The 18,965-nt window shown below is 55.8% G+C and overlaps 1 protein-coding gene across 1 annotated transcript in view; it reads right to left on the reverse strand.

The window, feature by feature from the left end:
- Window positions 1–8,952, reverse strand: part of TESC (tescalcin) — a 51,762-nt gene extending 42,810 nt beyond the window's left edge. The window contains exon 1 of the mRNA XM_027043803.2: window positions 8,751–8,952. Within this exon, the coding sequence (XP_026899604.1) occupies window positions 8,751–8,808 (58 nt within the window). The 5' untranslated portion in view covers window positions 8,809–8,952. The remainder of the gene's footprint in view (window positions 1–8,750) is intronic.
- Window positions 8,953–18,965: the final 10,013 nt, after the last annotated feature.

The raw sequence follows: 18,965 nt of genomic DNA on the forward strand, positions 1-18,965 counted from the left end.
ATTTTTGAGACAGAGAGAGAGCATGAGCAGGGGAGGGTCAGAGAGAGGAGCAGACACAGAATCTGAAGCAGACTCCAAGCTGTCAGCACAGAGCCCGACGCGGGGCTCGAACTCACAGATGGTGAGATCATGACCTGAGCCAAAGCGAGACGCTTAACCGACCGAGCCACCCAGGCACCCTGGTCCAATGTATTTCTAATAGGAATTACTGAAGAAGAAAATAAAGAGAAGGGTTGGGGAGAGAACATTTTTCATACCGTAAGATGTAAGCCTTCTTCAGAATAAAAGAGCATAAACCATTCTCAAGCAGGACAAATAAAACAAATCTACCTAGACAAAGTACGGTTAAAAACAAAAACAAAACCCCCAAAATCTCAGAGGTACAAAAGCAGATTTCACACAAAAGAATCAGACCAAAGAGCTGACTTCTCAACAGCAACAAGGGACCAAAACCAAAGTGCTGAGAGAAGATATAGCCAGCCAGTGATCCCAGGAGGATCCTGGCAAAATCTAGTCACTTCCAGACAGCTGCTGACTCAGAGACTCACTGGAAAACCTATGGAAAGGTGGAACACATAAGAAAATGAGATCTGGGGGGGGAAACTGTTCCAAGAATTAATAGGGTCTGCATATAGGAATAATCAAACCAATGAGTGGCTTTCAAAAACAGAGAAAGCACCATAGAGTGATGCAAATTAAGGCGGGTTAAGGTCCCTGATCATCAGTACAGGGAAAAACAAAGACTAATGTCACTTGTGCCAAATGGCGGCCATTTCAAAAAATGAAATGAATTAGTGAAGTTACAGAATGCCCTAAAAGGGAAAAATTGTATGGGGCGCCTGGGTGGTTCCGTCGGTTAAGCATCCAACTCTCGATCTGGGCTCAGGTCACCATCCCAGGGTCATGGGATGAAGCCCCGTATCAGGTTCCACACTGAGCATGGAGCCTGAAGATTCTCTCTCTGCCTCTGCCCTGCTCCCCCACTCTCCACAAAATGAAAAATGAAATGAAATTTTAAAAAGGGAGGAACACAGCCAGCCCCTGAATGGTTCCTTTTTTAATGTTTATTTATTTTTAATTTATTTTTAATTTTTTTTAACGTTTATTTATTTTTGAGACAGAGAGAGACAGAGCATGAACAGGGGAGGGTCAGAGAGAGAGGGAGACATAGAATCTGAAACAGGCTCCAGGCTCTGAGCTGTCAGCCCAGAGTCCAACGCGGGGCTCGAACTCACGGACCGCGAGATCATGACCTGAGCCGAAGTGGGATGCTTAACCGACTGAGCCACCCAGACGCCCCTTAATGTTTGTTTATTTTTGAGAGAGAGAGAGAGACAGAGTGTGAGTGGGGGAGGAAAAGAGAGACAGGGAGACACAGAATCTGAAACAGGCTCTAGGCTCCGAGCTGTCGGCACAGAGCCCGACGCGGGGCTCGAACCCACAGACCGCGAGATCACGACCTGAGCCGAAGTCGGACGCTCAACTGACTGAGCGACCCAGGCACCCCTGCCTCCAAGTGGTTTCTAATGGAATTAGTACTTGCCAACACCTACTGAACACTTACAATGTGTCAAGGGCTTTGCTAAAATTCTCATTTAATCTTCCCAATAGCCCTGCAACACGTGCCCATCTGACAGATGAGAAAACCAAGACATGGAAGCAAAGTAACTCGCCCAGACAGGGAAAGGTGGTGCCACAGTTCAAAGCCACATCTATCTGCTGCTATGGGCCAAGGTCGGGGGAGGCCAGCATGTGCCTGTGTGGGACCCCGGCTGCAGTCTTGGGGGATGCAGGTGAGGACAAGACAAGAGAACCCCCGGGAACATCAGGTGTGCTGGGCCTAACTGCTAAGTGCTCACTTGAGGGCTCTTTGACCACTGGGACCCCAGCATAAATGCTCAGGAGGAAGGAAGGGAACCCCCCGCTTCTAACCTCAGCCCACAAAGTCCTTGACCGTGGCCACCTTCTCCCTCCATCACGGTCTAGGACTCAGCCACGCCAGTAGTGAGGTCTCCTGCTGGCCGCCTGCCCGCCCTCCCAGAGGCACCTGATCCCCGAGACCCGAATGTGCCTTCTCGCCTCCTAGGGAGCCGTGCCAAGAGCCCAAGACCCACTTCTGACAGCTTGCCCATCCGCAAAGGTCACACTGCTGGAACAACAAAGGGCCTTTTTGTCCTCGCGCTTAAGGTGGCTGCCACCACCGGCACAAATCACCCACTCGACCTTCTGGCTTTATGAATTAATAATAAAGTTGGCACGGGCGGCAGGGAGGCTCACGGGCCCAGACGCCGCCTCCTCCCCATCCCCTCGCCTGGTCCCACCAACGTGGGTACGAGAGGGCCCCTCGCCCTATCTCCCCAAAGCAGTGGGCACCTCTGAGCCAAAAACACCATGTTCCCGCGACTTGAGATAGCAGATACTGGAGGGCTCTGCGAGAGTAAAAAGCACGTTATCGACACGACACTCGAGGTATTCCGTCTGGATGATTGGGTCCTGCGGCATGTCTGGGCACTGGTGACAGTCCGTGCTGCATTCCGGGGGGCCATTAACTCACAAAAAGAGATCCTGCCAGAGTGGGGGTGGGGGTGGGGTGAGAAAGAAAGACGCATAAGGGATCTGGTTACTCCTAATTCGCAGAGCTATAGGAAGTCTTGAGCAGCCTGCCAATTACTTTCCTGCAGGGAAAATACAGATTCTTCCTCTGAAACAGACGTGAGCCACCCAGTAAGATCCCACGGAACGGAGAGGGCAGCACATTCCAGCTCTCGCTCTCAGAGCCCCCAATTCCCCCTCGTGATGCCCCCCACCGAGCTTGTCCTCCCTGGGGACAGCCCACAGTTCATAGCACAAAACCAAGCCTGTCTGCCTCAAGGTCCAATTCTCCCCCTGCCAACTTAGTAAACGAGCATGTGGGACTCTGTCTACGAGGTCACGGTGTAATGGCGTTGCCTCTCCCAGACATACAAGATCCTTGGTCTCTGTCCAGCTTGTGTGGGGCTTAGGTCACGTGGGAGAATCAGCTTTGAATTTGGGTTCCCCACTCAGCATTTAAGTGACCTTGAGCAGTCCCTTCGGGTGTCTGAGCCTCCGTTTCCTCATCTGTAAATTGGCAACATATGCTACCGTGAAAGTGGAGAGGATCCGGCCCAGCCGGAGTACAAAGTATTAGCAGTGCTGGGCCAGAGGGTAGAGGTGCTTCTGGTGCTTACGAATTAAGTGCATTTCCCACCCGGCCCTTTTAAAGGCTTCCAGAAGCAGCCTGCACATTTCCGCACCGCAAGCACCCCGGGATGAGCAGGGGTGGAAGAATCTGGATACTGCCCACCTTACCAAGCTCTGGAGGGTTCCCGAGGGCCGGGACCACTGTGCCCACATCACCACCAGACCACGGGCCCCAGCCCACCCCGAGAGCTCAGCCTGTGGTGACAGATCCTCCCCAGGCCCCACAGACGTGCTTATTCCTCCTTGCCCAGAGGCCACTTTTCGCCTTGTCCTAAAAAATGTTTTTAATTATTTTCTTATTATGGGAGGATTTAGGATTTACATGAGTCTGATGAGCGCTGGGGGTCTGGTCCCAACCCCACCCCGCCAGAGCCCCACAGACACAGCAGTGCACCCTATTTTGTGGGGCTTACAGAGTGACCCCGGAGCCCAGGGCAAAAGCCATAATCCACCCGCAGGAAACAGAAAGGGGGCTGGGTAGGTGCTATCGGTCATTTGACTTCACAGGCCTCGGCAGATGACAGGACGAACTCAGTGGTACCGGCCAGGGCGCCTGCACCCCTCAAAGGCCCTGAGCTCCTGGAGGGCCGGGAAGGGGTCCAGTCGGCCTGGCTATCCAGAGGGAACATAACGCAGGGCAAATAGGCCGAGGCCTTTATGACCTCAGAGTAGTGCCCGGCGGCCAGAGGCCAGTGGAAAACGCAGTGCCACCCACACCTGCCCGTGTGGGCCACACAAGCCTCCGTCCCTGGTGAAGAGGTCTGGGGAACAGACCAGAAACCGAACCCCGGCTCTGCTTCTCAGTAGCTTGTGGCCTCGGGCAAGGGGCCCACTCCCCGAAGCTTCCAGGGCCTCATCTGACAAACGGGAATCTAAGGTGTACCTGGGGGGAGGGGGGGCGGAGTGAGGGGCCCGAGAGCAGCTGTGCACGTAAACCGCACGGCTCGGCTCCGAGTTCGGCAGATGACGGGCGCCTGGTGCACACTCACTGTCACCATGACGAGGTCTAACTCTAGATCTGGGACGTTGTTTTTCCTTCGTCCTTCTGGCAGCTTCTTGGCTTGTACATAGATAGGCCTGTGGAGCTGTTTGGAAGCCTGAAGGAAAAAATAGACCCTCCACCTTTCCCAGAATTCTTCATTTATTATTTCCTTTGCAGCCTCAGGAGCAGACCAGATTGGGGGGGTGGGGGGGGGGAGGCGGGTGGCAGGAAGGGGCCACGCCTGCTCAAGGTGGTGAAGGGGAGCGGAGGGACACCTTCGGTGAGTGATTCCCAAGGGGCCTCTCTTCCCGTCAGGGGGCCCCCGTCACACCTCGGGACTGATCCCGCTGTGGAAAGAGAAAGGCCAGCTCAGGGTTTAATGTGAATTTTGACAATCTAGGTAGTCAGCCTTCTCGGCTCAGAAGAGATGTTTGGATGACTTTTTTTAGGTTTTAAATCAATCAAGGAGACTCTCGCAGGCAAGGGGAGGTGGGCGTGGAACCCAGAGATGCCCTGTGTGGGCGAGCTTGCGCTCAGGCCTATTTTTGGCGGGGCTGGCTCAGCGCTGAAGCCCACAGACTGGATCTCACGGTGCCAGGCGGGCGTGGCCGAGGCCGGCCGGTGGGGTGGCACTGGGGGTCGCTCCCGGGCAACACCCCTTGGGTTATAAAGTCCCCAGGGTCTCCGCCCCTCCAACACGAGCGGCTTGTGGCCCGAGGACCACGCACACATACAAAGGTGAATGAGAAAGACACCACGTCTCTTGCGGTCGAGAAGCGCCAAGCTTCGAGGGGGTGGCTGGTGACAGAGCTGACAGTTCCACCGGGGTGTGATGTGTGCTATAACGGGAGGGGACGCAGGGGGCGTGGCCATCTCGAGGATGCACATTAACCCTCAAAGGCTGGATGGAGAGTAACCAGGGCGGCTTCTGGAAGGGCGCTACGGAGCCCTGAACCACGACGAAGGGGGTTGCAAAAAGACAGGCCTGAGGGGAAGTGTTTGCCATCTTAACCTGGCTGCTGGTTACAGAAGCATCTCCTTACATAAACACCAAATTATGCACAGTCGAGGGAAGAGTGCTCCAGGCAGAGGGAATGGCTTGCACCACGGCCCGGAGGTGAGAAAAAGAGACGAGCAACCTGTTCCTACCCCTTCTGCGTTCCTAGACATCAGAGAGGCAACTCAACACAGTGAAAGCACAGTGTCAGAGGAAATGGACTTAGGGATCCTCTGAGCCCCTGCTCCTCCACTTATGACCCTTGGGGCTGCCACCTTGGAGGCTTCACCCACCCCTCCAAGCCTCAGTTTCCTTATCCATAAAATGGCCACATGGCCATCTTCCATGGAGGGTTATTATGAAGATTCCACCAGAATGCGCGCAGAGGGTTCAGCACAGAGCCCGGTGCTCAAGGAATCATGCCCACTGTCACCATCTCATGCTCATCAGTTCCAGATGGAGTCCTCAGAGAGGGGCCAGGCTGACCCTTCAAATTAGGGACCGTCTTGGTCCTCAAAGAGGCCGGGGAGCCCAGCAACATTGTGGGCACAGCCCGTTCCTTGGCTGACTGGGCCTTTAGGCTGAATGTTTCCACAGACTCTTGTGGGAGCAGGATCCTGGGAGGTGACCTTCCCATGCCAAGCCAAGCCCTTGACATACATATATACATCATGTCACTGAATTCATGTAACCGCCCCAGAATCCAGATGGGGACCCTGACGCTCAGAGGTAAAAGGACTTAAGGTCACGCAGCTGGGAAGAAGTAGGACCAAGCTTTAACTCTTAGCCGTGGTTCAGAGTGATGGGGACAAATGGGTCTAAAACACGGCCAATAGTACCAAACACTTGCCCAAAGCCACACACCTAGCAAGACCCCTTTAAATCAGGCTCCTCCCACAAACTGAGCCCTCACTATGGCTGCACCCTCCTCTCACACAATTCTCATTTATTGTCCTCAACGTCTTCCCGCCACAGGGCCCTTGCACTGACTGTTCCCTCTGCCCAAAATGTACTTTTCGCTGACCTGCACGTAGCTGGTTCCTTCCTATTTAGGTTTGTTCCATTTTTGCCTCTGCAGAGAAGCCCTCCTGATCCTCTCTAAAGAATTGTTCCCTTGCCCTCCCTCGGACTCTCGTGCCACTGTGTAACTCCCCTCAGGGACGTCAGCCTCTAAATCTCCAAGTCCCTGGTCAACAAATACTCACTGAACGGGTAAAAGCGCCAGACTGTACCAGCCCCTATCAGAGAACTAGGCGGAACTTTCCACCTGCTGAAAATTCAGAGAACTGAAGGCATTCATTCTCCTTTCTGACTTCAGAACCCCTTTCCTGACCCTACCCCCCATCTCTCTTCTCCCTTTGGGGTACACAACTAGAATCCTGGGGCAACAAGAAGGGAAGCCACATCAGCCATTTGTAGGAAAGCTACAGGGGGAACACCCAGCATCAGTCTTCTCCCCCCACCCCCTACCCCAGACCTGACGGACCCAGGAAACTGACAAGATTCCCATCATGCTCTGCAGTCCCATCACCTGTCAAACTCACAAACAGATGGAATCCCCCGCAACCGCCTGTGCGGGGGCTGCCTGAGTGATGGAGGCTGGTGGCCAGCCCACCCTTCTGGCAGAAATCCCAGCTCCAGGGAACCCTGATTTCAACCAGTCCAGACACAAGGCTGCAAGAGAGTGTGAAGCTAACAGAGGAAACCCAACAAAGAGGGGAATCCTACCTCCTCTCTCATGTTAGCCTTCGGGTTGAACTGGACTTAAAACTTTTTGAAGTAAAACATTCATACGTTGTTCAAAAATGAAAATATTTTTAAAAACTATAATGAAAAGCTCCCTCTCCCTTCATCCCTCCCACCAAACCTCCAAGTATTCATTATTCTTCCTTGTGGATCCTTCCAGAGTCCTTGATGTAAACAAAGCGATTATAAACATAGGTTCTTATTTTTTTTAATGTTTATTTTATTTTTGAGACAGAGAGAGACAGAGCATGAACAGGGAGGGTCAGAGAGACAGGGAGACACAGAATCGGAAGCAGGCTCCAGGCTCGAGCTGTCAGCACAGAGCCTGACGCAGGGCTCGAACTCACAGACCGTGAGATCATGACCTGAGCCGAAGTCGGACGCTCAACCAACTGAGCCACCCAGGCGCCCCTGTTATTATTATTTTTAAACCAAAAAGTGTTCCATATTATATATACACACTTTTCCCCGCTCCAGTCGCAAATACTTTTGTATTTGTCCACGGGAAGATATACACATGTATGTACGTGGTGTGTGAATGTGTGTATGCACGCATGCGTGTACACACACACACGTACACACACACACCCCCCCACACACACCCTCCCCAGACCAGTTATTAAGGTGTTTTCTGTAATTTTCACCCAATTCTCCTGGAAAAAGCTGTTCAGATTAGGATCAGCAGGGGTCGCCTTTCAGCCTGGGCACAAGTGGCTGGGTCACCTCCACCCCCACCCAGGTGACCAATTATGGACCTGGCTGCACAAAATTCAAAGCAGGTGCCAGCTCTTCCCTTGAAATAACACTGCAGCTCCCATATCTTGGGCATCTAGCAGGTACTAGCAGAACTCTCGTTCTAGAGAGAAGGAAACAGAGAGGAAGTGACTAGCCCAAGGTCACACAGCCAGAAAGCGGTGTCGGCAGGATTCACATCGCCCTGTCCAGTGCGCCCCCTCGCACTGGGGATCCGGCCTCCCTCGGTCTTCAGTCTACGCTTCCCTTCACGGCGGGTGGCAGAACCCGGCACCCCGAGGTCAGAGCCCAGGGTCAAGTTCCCAGCTGGGCTGGACTGGGGCGGACAAACGCTTCCGCCGTCACTTCCCTGCGGTCTGCTCGGGGGCCCCCGCGGCCAGACCGCTCCGTGCGCCCAGCCTCGGGCCGGATGCGGGGCGCGCAGCCTCTGCGGGTCCCAGGAGCCCGGGCGAGCTTGAGGAAGGTCGCCGGGCTCCAGCCCAGTGCTCCCCAGGCTCTGCCAGCTACGCGGGGAGGTGGGCCCGCCTGAACCCACTTTACAGACGGGAGGACAAAAGCGCAGGGGGAGGCGCTCACCCGCCCGAGGTCACACGGCCGGAGAACGCCCGGCTGCCACCCAGGTCCCGTCGACTTCAAAACTTTCCGGCCCCTGCGCCTCGCGAACCCGAACGACTTTCAGGTGCGGAGCGCGCACACCGGCTGGGCGGCCCGGGCGCTCACCCTCCCGGCCGGGACGCCTGCCCAGCCCTGCTCCCTCCCGGGTCCGCAGTCCCCAGGCCCGGGGGCTCCCTGCCAACCCCGAGGGCGCCGAGGCTGAGCGGCCGCGGCACTTACTCAGCATCGCCGCGGAGCTCCTCGCCGCAGCCTGCAAAGCGGCCGGCGGGGACCCATTTGCAGGAGGAGGAGACTGAGGCGCAGAGAGGGCCAGCTGCCGGCCCAAGGTCACACAGCGCGGCGGCGCGGAGCCGGCCGGGCGGCAGTGGGCTGGGAGCCCCGCGCCAGCCGGCCGGCCGGCCGCCGGTCCCCGCCCGCGTCCCCGCGGATACTCACAGCCGGTCTTGCCCACGAGCTCCCGCACCTCCTCGGACGCGGAGTGGGCAGCGCCCATGGTGCCCGCGGCGGGGACCCCGGGGCGCGCGTCCCTCGCAGGCCCCGGGCTGGCGTCGGCTGCGCCGCGGCGGGTCCGGCCTCGGGTCCAGCGCGGGTCGGGACGCCGGGGACGGGGCTGAGCCGCGGGTTCCGCGTGGGGCGCGAGCGCGGCCTCTTATAGCGGCGGAGGGCGGCGCGCCGCGGTCCTAGCGCGCGCCGGCTTCGAGCACCGCGGGGAGGAGGGGGAGCGCCCTGCCCCCGGCAAGAAACGGTGGGGAGGGGTGGAAGGGGGTGCAGGGCCTAGGAGCCCCCAGCTAAAGTTCCCCCGTCCCCCACGCAGCGGCCGGGCTCCTCGCGGCTCGGCACCACCTCCGCAGCGCCGCCGGCTTTGGGAAGAGGCAGGTGTGAACAGAGTTGGGGTGTAGGTGGGCGGGAGCAGCCCCCTGGGAGGTTCCGTGTTCACCCCCACCCCGCTTCCACCACACCCTCCCAGATCTCAGGAGGGAAACTCACCTGGGACAGTGAAGAAACACAGCCAGGGTTAACTAGCTCGATGGCGAACAGCAGTGAAGGTAACATAATAATAGTAATCCCACTTAAATGCGCACCGGGTGCTTGGCTTGGCTTTGTTCCAGGAAAAGTCCTTGGCCCCTCCCCAGCACCTTGATGAAGCGGACAAACCCCAGGCCAGAGCGGCCCATCCTAGTAACACAGCCCAGGAGCCCGGGGTGGGGGGTGGGGTTCTCAAACTTGAGGGGCAGGGGACTCCCCCTTCCCCCACCATTCCGACTGAGGCAGGGCCCGGGAGGCTGCATTTCCAAAATGCCAGAGAGAATGTAATGAGGGCGGTCCCTGAGCCTCCTGGGAGAAGTTTTGCCTTAAATTGGTTTAAGGAATGGGATGCTGTGGTCAGCCTGGATGACCTGGGCCAGTCCTGCCACCTGTTTGACCCTGATTCCTTTTAGTTAAAATGGGGACGATGACAGTCAATGACAGGTCTATCAGAAGGGCCTGGCATGGGACGAAGCACAAGGCAGTTGCTGTGGAATCACGTCCATTTTACAAGGGAGGAACCTATTCTCAGAAAGGTCACACAGCCAGGGCAGAAATTCAAAGTCAACATCTTCTAGGTCTCAAGGCCAGGCCATTGCGCTCCACAGTGCTTGGTGATGTGGCCGTCAATGTTCAGCACGTACTTGGTGTATGTCCCGGATGCCAGGCTCTGTGACAATGTAGGTGCTCACAAAGACCTAGATGGGCCCACCTACAGCAGTTTCACAGGGCACTGGGGAGGGCACTGCCCATTCCTCCCGATCACAGGTCCAAAGTGAGAGTCACAGCCCTGGGGTGGGGGGAGGGGGCAGTGTCCTGCAACCAGCCAGAGCTGCGGAAAGAAGGAAAGGGACCCCCCTCCTAGGTGAAGATCCAGATGCCCATTACACTCTGTTGGCACTCTGGAGCAGTACCTGGAATCTGCATTTCCAAAGCACTCTTGGGCAGTGCCGAGATAGCCAAGCTGGGGGAGTGTTGGCTGTGGGGCATCAGCTGGTCTGAGTTAACTGGACCCAGAGTTTGCATTTCAAGGCAAGAAGGAATCTAGAAATCCAGATTGGCCTCAGGACCAGGAAAGGGGTTCTAGGGCCCTTTCGGAATTACCCACAATTGCTGGACACAATTTTATTCTCATTTAAAATACCCGTTCCTAAAAAAAAAAAAAAAAAAAAAAAAAGTGCCTGTTCCTGGGGCGCCTGGGTGGCTCAGTCGATTGAGCACTGGACTCCTGATTCCCGCTCAGGTCATGATCTCATGGTTCGTGAGTCTGAGCCTCACATCCTCAGGCTCTGTGCTGGGAGCACAGAGCCTGCTTGGGATTTTGTGTCTCCTTCTCTCTCTGCCCCTCCCCTGCTCTCCCTCTTTCTCTCTCTCTCAACATAAATAAATAAACTTTAGGGGCGCCTGGTGGTTCAGTTGGTTAAGCAGCGAAGCGTCCTACTGCGGCTCAGGTCATGATCTTATGATTTGTACGTTCGAGCCCTGGAGCCCTGCGTTGGGCTCTGTGCTGATAGCTCAGAGCCTGGAGCCTGCTTCGGATTCTGTGTCTCCCTCTCTCTCTCTGTCCCTCCCCCACTCACGCCCTGTCTCTCTCTCAAAAATAAACATTAAAATTTTTTAAAATAAGTAAACAAAGTTTGGAATAAAATAAAATACCAGTTCCTGGAATTTTATTATATTAAATTATCCAAGGGTTAAATGATGGGGCTTTCTGCTGAAGACACAGAAAATAGCATTTTCAGGACCGCACCTCCGCCCCCTCGGCATAGCTGCTCCCAGAGCTAGAGACAGTGCAGGTGGGTGGGGAAGAAAGCTCTGGGGGGGTCGGGGGGCGGGGCATGGCTCTGCTCTGCCCCTCAGTGATACCAAGAGGCCCCAGCGTGTGGGATGTCTGTCTTCATTCTATGACCTGTCTACACGGTCACCTCAAGCCCCACTGGCTCCTGTCAGCTCCTAGATGAGTCCTGGCACTTGTTCCTTCCCCTCCCTCTTCCTACAGCTGGGGCTTCCTCTTGAGATCTCAGTGTAAACATCACCTCCTCCGAGAGGCCTCCTCAAGGCCTCCCTCCGCCCTCCTGGGTCTGTTGCCAACAAGCCACCTTCAGGAGCCAGCAGGGAGCTGGAGGAGGGGAGGCCTGGGACATGATGACCAGGGTGGGTATTTATTCCTGGCTGCAAGCCTTGGGGAGATACTCAGGAGTTCCTTGTGGCAGCAGGAAGGTGGAGAGGCCAAGGCCAAGTGTTCGTTCATTCATCCATTTCACATTTATTGAAACCCTGACGTGTTGCAACCCCTGGCTGGGTCCTGGGGCCACAAACCAGAAACAATCAGGAGCCACTCTTTGGCTCCTAAGGAACTCCTGGAGGAATGGGCAGACAGACACACAGGAGGTGACAAGGCAGAGGGGTCAAGCACGGGCTGACTTAGGCCAGGAAAGATCCGGAATGTTCAAGCCAGAATGGTTCCTGGAAAGACTCTTGTCATTCCTTAAGCCGAGCTTCGGGGAATCCAGGACTAGCCCCAGCTGCGAGCCCAAATGGGCAGGCCGGAGGCACACACTGGGTGGACAGCTGTATCTGTGAGGTGTGGGGGGCCTGGGCCTTGCCCCCCTGCTCTGGCGGTGATGCACGAACGCAGCATGGGCTCTCCCCCACACGAAGCCTGCTGCTGCCTGTTCTAGGGCGTCACGGCTTTAATTCCATCCTAACAGTGGCTCTGGTGGCGTCAGAGCAGGAAGGAGGTCTGGAGCCTCGCGTGGGGTCTGGCTCGGCTGATTGCATCTGGAGCCCTGCAAAAGGGGCACCCCGTGTGGGGATCTTTAGGTTCACTTTACACGGCGTGCCCTTCCGGGGGCTGGAAAACACTTCGGTCACCAGGCAACTGCCTCCCTTCTCCCCGAGGAGCTGATTAAAACGGGTGGCCGAGATTAGAATGGCTGGTAACCGTGAATCCACAAAGGACAGCGGTGCCCAGAGACCTCCAGGATGGTATTCCTGTGGCTCTCCCACCTTCCCGTTAGGGAAGGCTCCCAGACCATATGTGCGCAAGTGACTTCCCCTCCCTGGGCCTCAGTTTCCCCATCTGTAAAATGGCAATAATAATGATGCCTTGCTCCGGGTGGCGTGAGGGCGAAATGTGGGTATTTGAAAGGGCTTAAAACAGTGCCTGACGGGGGAAGCGCTATCTAGTGGTATGCAGGTAAAGCTGGGGACGCCCTACTTTGTAGCATTTGCCCATATCCGTGGTGTAAATATTCCATCAATTTCAAGCTACCAATAGTTTGACAAGGGGCTTGCAAAATTCCTGAACGTCTGACGATTCCATCTTGCAAGCCGGTCTGAGCCCACTGCAGCATCACCACACGGTAGACCATTATTCATAGGTTCATTCGTTATTTTTTTTTAAGTTTATTTATTTAGTAATCTCTACGCCCAACATGAGGCTGGAAGCCAGGACCCTGAGATCAAGAGTCGCACACTATCCTGGCTGAGCCAGCCAGGGGCCCTCATTCATCTGCTTTGAGTGCCAGGAATTTTTTTTTTTTTTAAGTTTATTCATTTTGAGAGAGACAGACACAGCTCAAGTGGAGAGGGGCAGAGAGAGAGAGAGAGGAAGAGAGAGAGAATCCCAAGCAGGCTCTGTGCTGCCAGCTATGGAGTCCAACACGAGGACTCGAACCCAAGAACTGTGGGATCGTGACCTGAGCCGAAACCAAGAGTCAGATGCTTAACCGACTGAGCCACCCAGGTGCTCCTTAAATACTACAGTAAAGGAGCCAGTTCCTGACCTTGGAGGATCCCGGAGTCAGGAAGGAAAGAGGTATAAACAGACCATCCCAGTACAGCTAATGGATACCAGCTGCTGTGGGAGTCTGGAGGAGGGGCACCTAACACATGCCCATTTTATTGATGGGAAAACCAAGGTATTCAGAATGTATGGTAAACCAGAATCAGAATGCAGGTGTGAAGCTGGATAAATGGCAGTTCCTATCATTCATCTGTGTCGATTCCTTTTCCCTCTAATCACTTAGGGGCGCTCCCAAGGCTCCACAATGTTCTGGGAGCAAACAAAATGCCTTGATCTTCAGGCCCCTGCTCTAAGAAATTTACAGGGAATACAAGTGCCACCTGGCTTAGCCTCGGACTTAGAGAAGAGCACATCTAAACCACTTCAAACAAGTAAGGATTAGTGATGCTCCCATAAAATATGTTGAGGCGGGAAGGGAGGGGATCCCTGCAGGTGCCCACACCCACGTCTAGTCTCTAACACGGGTAGTTTTTCTCTTAAGCTCATTAAGGCTCCCGCTGGTCTCATGAATGGAATCAGAGAAGAATCATCCCCAATCTGCCCTTTTTTTCTTATGTTTATTTATTTTTGAGATAGAGAACGAGACGGAGTGCAAGCAGGGGAGGGGCAGAGAGGGAGGGAGACACAGAATCCGAAGCAGGGTCCAGGCTCCCAGCTGTCAGCACAGAGCCTGACGCGGGGCTCAAACCCATGAACCATGAGATCATGACCTGAACTGAAGTCTGAGGCTCAATCAACTGAACCACTCAGGCGCCCCACCCCCAATCTGTCTTTTGAATTAAAGTTGCCCTTTTGGTTATCTTTTAAACAATCCTTTCTCGCCCGAGGCACCCTGATCTTTTAGGTGAACCTTGGGCGACAGCGTGTTCCAGCAGACAGGCATCGGATCTCCCGCAACGGCTCTGGCATTCCTGGTTGTGTGCCCCAAGGGTTGCCTGCTTTACCCTCTGAACCTTGATGTCCTCATCGGTAGAAGGGGTCCACAGCCCCATCTTTCTCGAGAGGGCTCAGCAAGGGGAACGGCTGGCACGGAACATGGCCTCCACACCTGGCCATTCCCTTTCTTGGGGGACAAGAGCAGGACCTTGTAGCCAGGCTGACTTTCCTGTCTCTCCATCGCTCTCCTCCCTGCAATACCCCGTGAGACAATTAAACGGGACTCGCGCTCGAACTTTGGTCTTACCTCCACTTGTTAAATCCTTTGCCGTCTCGAAGAGCATTTTACAAGCATTGCTTCCTCTCTTCATCGCCAAGACTTCCCCCCCCCCCCCCCCCCCCGCCCCGAGCTGGGAAATCATGTCCTCTCGACTGCCTGGGACAAGGATCCTTCCGGGTGGCCAAGTTCCCCGGATCCTTCACGCCCCCCACCCTCCCGGGCTGCCCCCAGCATCTCCAACCTAACCCGTAGCTGGAGCCCACAGCCCGGACCACAGAGGGACGCAGCTCCATGGGAGGGAGGGCCGGCTGCCTAAAAATAGGAGACAGGGGCTCTTTGGGGAGGGCGGCCTTCTCTTGCTTATATAATTATAAATAGTGACCTATTGCCGGAGTTTGCAGGGGGCAGATGGAAGCCTGTCCCTGGGTGGGCGTCAAACGGCCCTGTTGTCCGAGAAACAGGCTCACCGGAGGAGCAGAAAGAGGTGGCAGGGGCCCAGAATCTATTTTAACTTCGCTGTCACCATCGATTCACATCGAGCGGCGCGGCAGGCTTTGCAGAGAGAGTCATCATCAGTGTGTGGGAGCGTCTGGTAGGACTACTTCTCAGACCCAAATGCAGCCACCCCGTGGGGGCTCCAAATGGCACTGCTCTGATTTACTCAGGATCTGTGCTATGTGGGGAGGCATCCTACACACTGAGCAGCAGGACTGTATGGAAGGCAGAATAACGGCCCCCAAAAGCGTCCACGTTCTTATCCCTGGAACCTGTGAGCACGCCAGCCGACCCGGAGATGGGGAGGTTATCCTGGACCATGCGGGTGGGCCCAACAGAATCACGAGGGTCTTTGTATGTGAAAGAGGAAGGCAGGAGGGGGTCAGGGTCAAGAGTGACGTGATGTGAGAAAGAGTCCACTAGGCATCGCTAGCTTTGGATCGGAGGAAGGGTCCGCAAGCAGAGGGGTGCAGGCGGCCTCCGGAAGCTGGAAAATGCAAGGAAACAGATCCTTCCCCAGAGGCTCCAGGAAGGAACACAGCCCTGCTGACGGCAATGGCAGCCCAGTAAGGCCCGTTCCCGACTTCTGACCTCCAGAACTGTGGGTCAAGACATTTGTGTTGCTGCCAGCCGTCAAGTTTGGGGTCATCTGTTACAACAGCCTTAGGAAATTACCGGAGCGTGGGTTTGCACCTGCAAATACCCCAGTGCCGAGGAAACCAGCGTTGACCAGACTGTCTTCCCAGGGGGATGGCTCTTTAGATTCTGTGGGCATGCACATCACCTGGTGTTCTTGCTGAAATTCAGATTCCTGGGCCCCCTGCACAGGTCCAGACTCAGCAGGCCGAGGAATGCATGGGAAATGAGAACTCCAGGTGATTCTGATACCGATGGCCTTTTATTTTCGGTACTGGCTATATCGAGATGTCATCCACCTACCAGACAACTCCCCGTTTAGAGCATACAATTCAGCGGTTTTCGGTATCTCCAAAGAGTTGGGCAACCATCACTATAATCAATTTTAGAACATTTGCACCGTCCCCCAAAGACACCCCACACCCTTAACCTATCCCCCCTCGGTCACCCATTCTCTCTGACCCCTGACGACCACTAATTACTTTCCCGTCTCTATGGATTTGCCTCTTCTGGACATTTCATGTAAATGGAGTCTGTAATACGTGACCTTCTGTGTCTGGCCTCTTTCACTTAGTGGGATGGTTTCAAGGGTCATCGCTTTGTGGCAGGGGGCAGCATGGCACTCCTTTGAGTTGCCGGGGAATACAGCGTTGTGCGGGTATACCGCATTTTCTTTCTTCACCCATCCATCGAGGAACACTTGAGTAACGGCATGGCTTTCCTTAAAGTATCTCACTCAGCCACTGCAGCCGAATGACGGGGGGTTTGGCAATCTAGCATTCCCATTTTGTAGATGTGGAAACTGAGGCTCATAGGGCTCAAATCGCATGCTTAGGTTCACGTGCTCTGTAAGCGAGGCCCCGGTGGGTCCGAGACCCTGGCCCGTGAACCAGTGACACGTCTTGCTGGGGTCTCCACTGAGACTCTTCTGTGACCTGCCAGCCGGGTGACAGAGCTGGCAAAAGAGGGAAGAAGATGGAAAATCCACTTCCTCCCTCTGCTGAATCAGTTGGCCATAATTTCACTGCGTTACTGAGTAATGACCCAGGCGATGCCCTTCACCGAGGGCTAAGCACTTTACTGTATTTACCTCTGGATCCTATGACAACACGTGGGATCTGCATTCCTCACTCCTCTCCGTCCCCATTATAAGCACGAGGAACTCAGGGCTTGGAGAGTCCAAGCTCTTGGCCGCCACATGGGTGGTTCTTAAATGGTTTTGTGCCTCAGCATTACATAAAGGGCGTGGCCCAGGAATCTGCATTTTTAACGAGGGCCCCAGCTGTTTCTGATGCAGGTCACCTGGGGACCACACACGAAGCTTTGCACTGTCCCCAAATGTCGGGGGCAGGATGCAGACATGACTGTGCTCCCACGAGACCCCTTCAGGCACTTACCCAAATCCTTTCAGGAAAGGTGTGCGGGCTGGGGCCCAAGACTGCGCTGGGGACGGAGACACTGGCTTCTCACATCCTCACTGTCCCCGGGCCCCTGTGGGAACAGACTCCACATTCGGGTGCAGGGAGAGAGACCCTTCCCAAAAGCCCACCTCTGTGGCTGCAAACAGGTACGGACAGTGAAGAAAACTGGGCTCTGGTACACCTTCTACTATGACTGACTGTCCCCTCGGCTGCCTGGCCCTCAGGCAGGTCCCCACCTCCAGTGTGCTGGTAGGTGGCAGGGCAGCCATCTGGGGGACCACGAGCTGACCGGCAGGGCAGGACACGGGCTGGGATCCTGCCACCCGCTCCGTCTTAGCACCTGGCCACCTTCCACCGCCCTCTCTCCCTCCCTCCTCCCCTTCCCTCCAGGACGGCTTGCCTGTTCAAGCAAGACCCCAGCTGAGCGCCTGGAAGGCAGGATGATAAATACACGTTGGGGTTCGGAATCGGCACAGTCAATAATTTGGGGCTTCCTTGGGAGAGGACGCAGCAGGCACCTACCATTAGGGCAGCTGGCGGTGGAGGGCGCGGGGGGGGGGGGGGGGGGCGCGGAGGTGGGCCCAGGGCCTCCCGCTCCCCGTGTTGACTCAGCAGAGCTCAGGGCCTGCTCCAGCTGACCGGGCGCCCTTCCCAGATGTCCACTCTGGGCTGTCTCTTAGACCTCTCCTGGGGCTGGCTGCGGAGAGCAGAGATGGGAACCAGGTCCGGCTCTCCTGCCTCATGAAAAGGAAGGATGTGAGTGTGAGGGAAAGGCAGGAGGTCCTTTATGCTGGGGAGGCTTCCTCTGTGCCTGAGACTCCAGGGGGTGGGTAGGTGGGGAAGGGACGTGGCCTGGAGGCTTCTCAGTCCCACTGGGTGTGGAGGCAGGTGCAAATCCTGGGCAGGGTTCAGCGTTTTGACCTGGCAGAGGGGCCTGCCGGGAGAAAGCCTGAAAGAGAGCCCCCTCTCTCTTCCCTGCGTCACGCTGGATGGGAGCCAAGCTGGAGGGCTCGAAGCAGAACTGAAAAGCTCTCTGCAATTGGTTAGCTCAGTGCTCTCATTTTCCTAGGACAGGAAGCTCAGAGAGGTCAAGGTCATGCAGCAAGGACAACCCTGGCTGGGCCCAGAAGAGGCCCTGAGACTTAGAGCAGGGTGAGGGGAGGGCTGGTCCCTGGGCCATTTATGTCAGGGTCTCCTGCATTCTTGTACAGACGTGCAGGCTCCTGGGACCTACTGGGCTGATTTTTATGTACTCTCAAATTTGGGAGCCTCTGCTGCAGAGGTTGGGGTGGGGTTGGAGATACGGTTCAAATCTTGGTTTCGGCCTCAGGCCACGACTTGCCTGGGGAATCGTTGGTCCCCATCTGTGAAATGGGTACATGAGACTTCACATGAAGTGCTCACACCATGCTGGCGCATGGAGGGTGCTCAGCCTCGGGCAGGTCTCTGGGCCAGCTCGGAGCCAACCAGCTGCCTGTCGTGGCTGCCTCTAGGTGGGGGTTGGCAGAGGGCAGGCTCCCTGCACCAGCTGGCACGTGTGCACTGGGGGGAGTGTGCAGAGGGAAGAAGCTGTGTGCAGCTTGTGATGAGGAGGACGCTGGGGCTCATCCCCTGGGGCCAGGCTAAGCCCCACAGAAGGAGGGAGTAAGATAGGAAGGGCCAAAGAGGCCATGCCTCCTGGATTTTGTCAAGCCTGGGCCCCAAGCCCAGACACCAAATGTCACAGGGTGAAGAGAGGGCCTGTGGATTTCCGGGGAGAGGGAGGCTGGTGCAGACAGCAACGAATCGAGCACTGCGGTGGGTCCCCGTGGGCTTGCGGGTCAACAGGAACGGAGTGTGCGTGTTGGGAAGGGTCCCGGGAGCCGGGGCATCCAGAAGGAGGCATCCCTCCCTGGGGACCTCAGTCAGGCCAGGGCATGATTCAAGGGCACAAGGGAGACAGCCCTTGATGGGCTCAGATCCTGCAGTGTGCACTTGAGGGCTGATGAACCAGCACCTCCCCCCCCCACCCCGCACCCCGCAGAGATGAGTGGTGAGGCCTGGCGGTTGGCTTACAGCAAAGGCCCCCTTGCCTCTGTCTCTGCCCACAAAGCACAGTAGAATGGGGC

The sequence above is a fragment of the Acinonyx jubatus genome, chromosome D3 (assembly GCF_027475565.1).
Source record: "Acinonyx jubatus isolate Ajub_Pintada_27869175 chromosome D3, VMU_Ajub_asm_v1.0, whole genome shotgun sequence".
In the NCBI taxonomy this organism is placed as follows: domain Eukaryota; kingdom Metazoa; phylum Chordata; class Mammalia; order Carnivora; family Felidae; genus Acinonyx; species Acinonyx jubatus.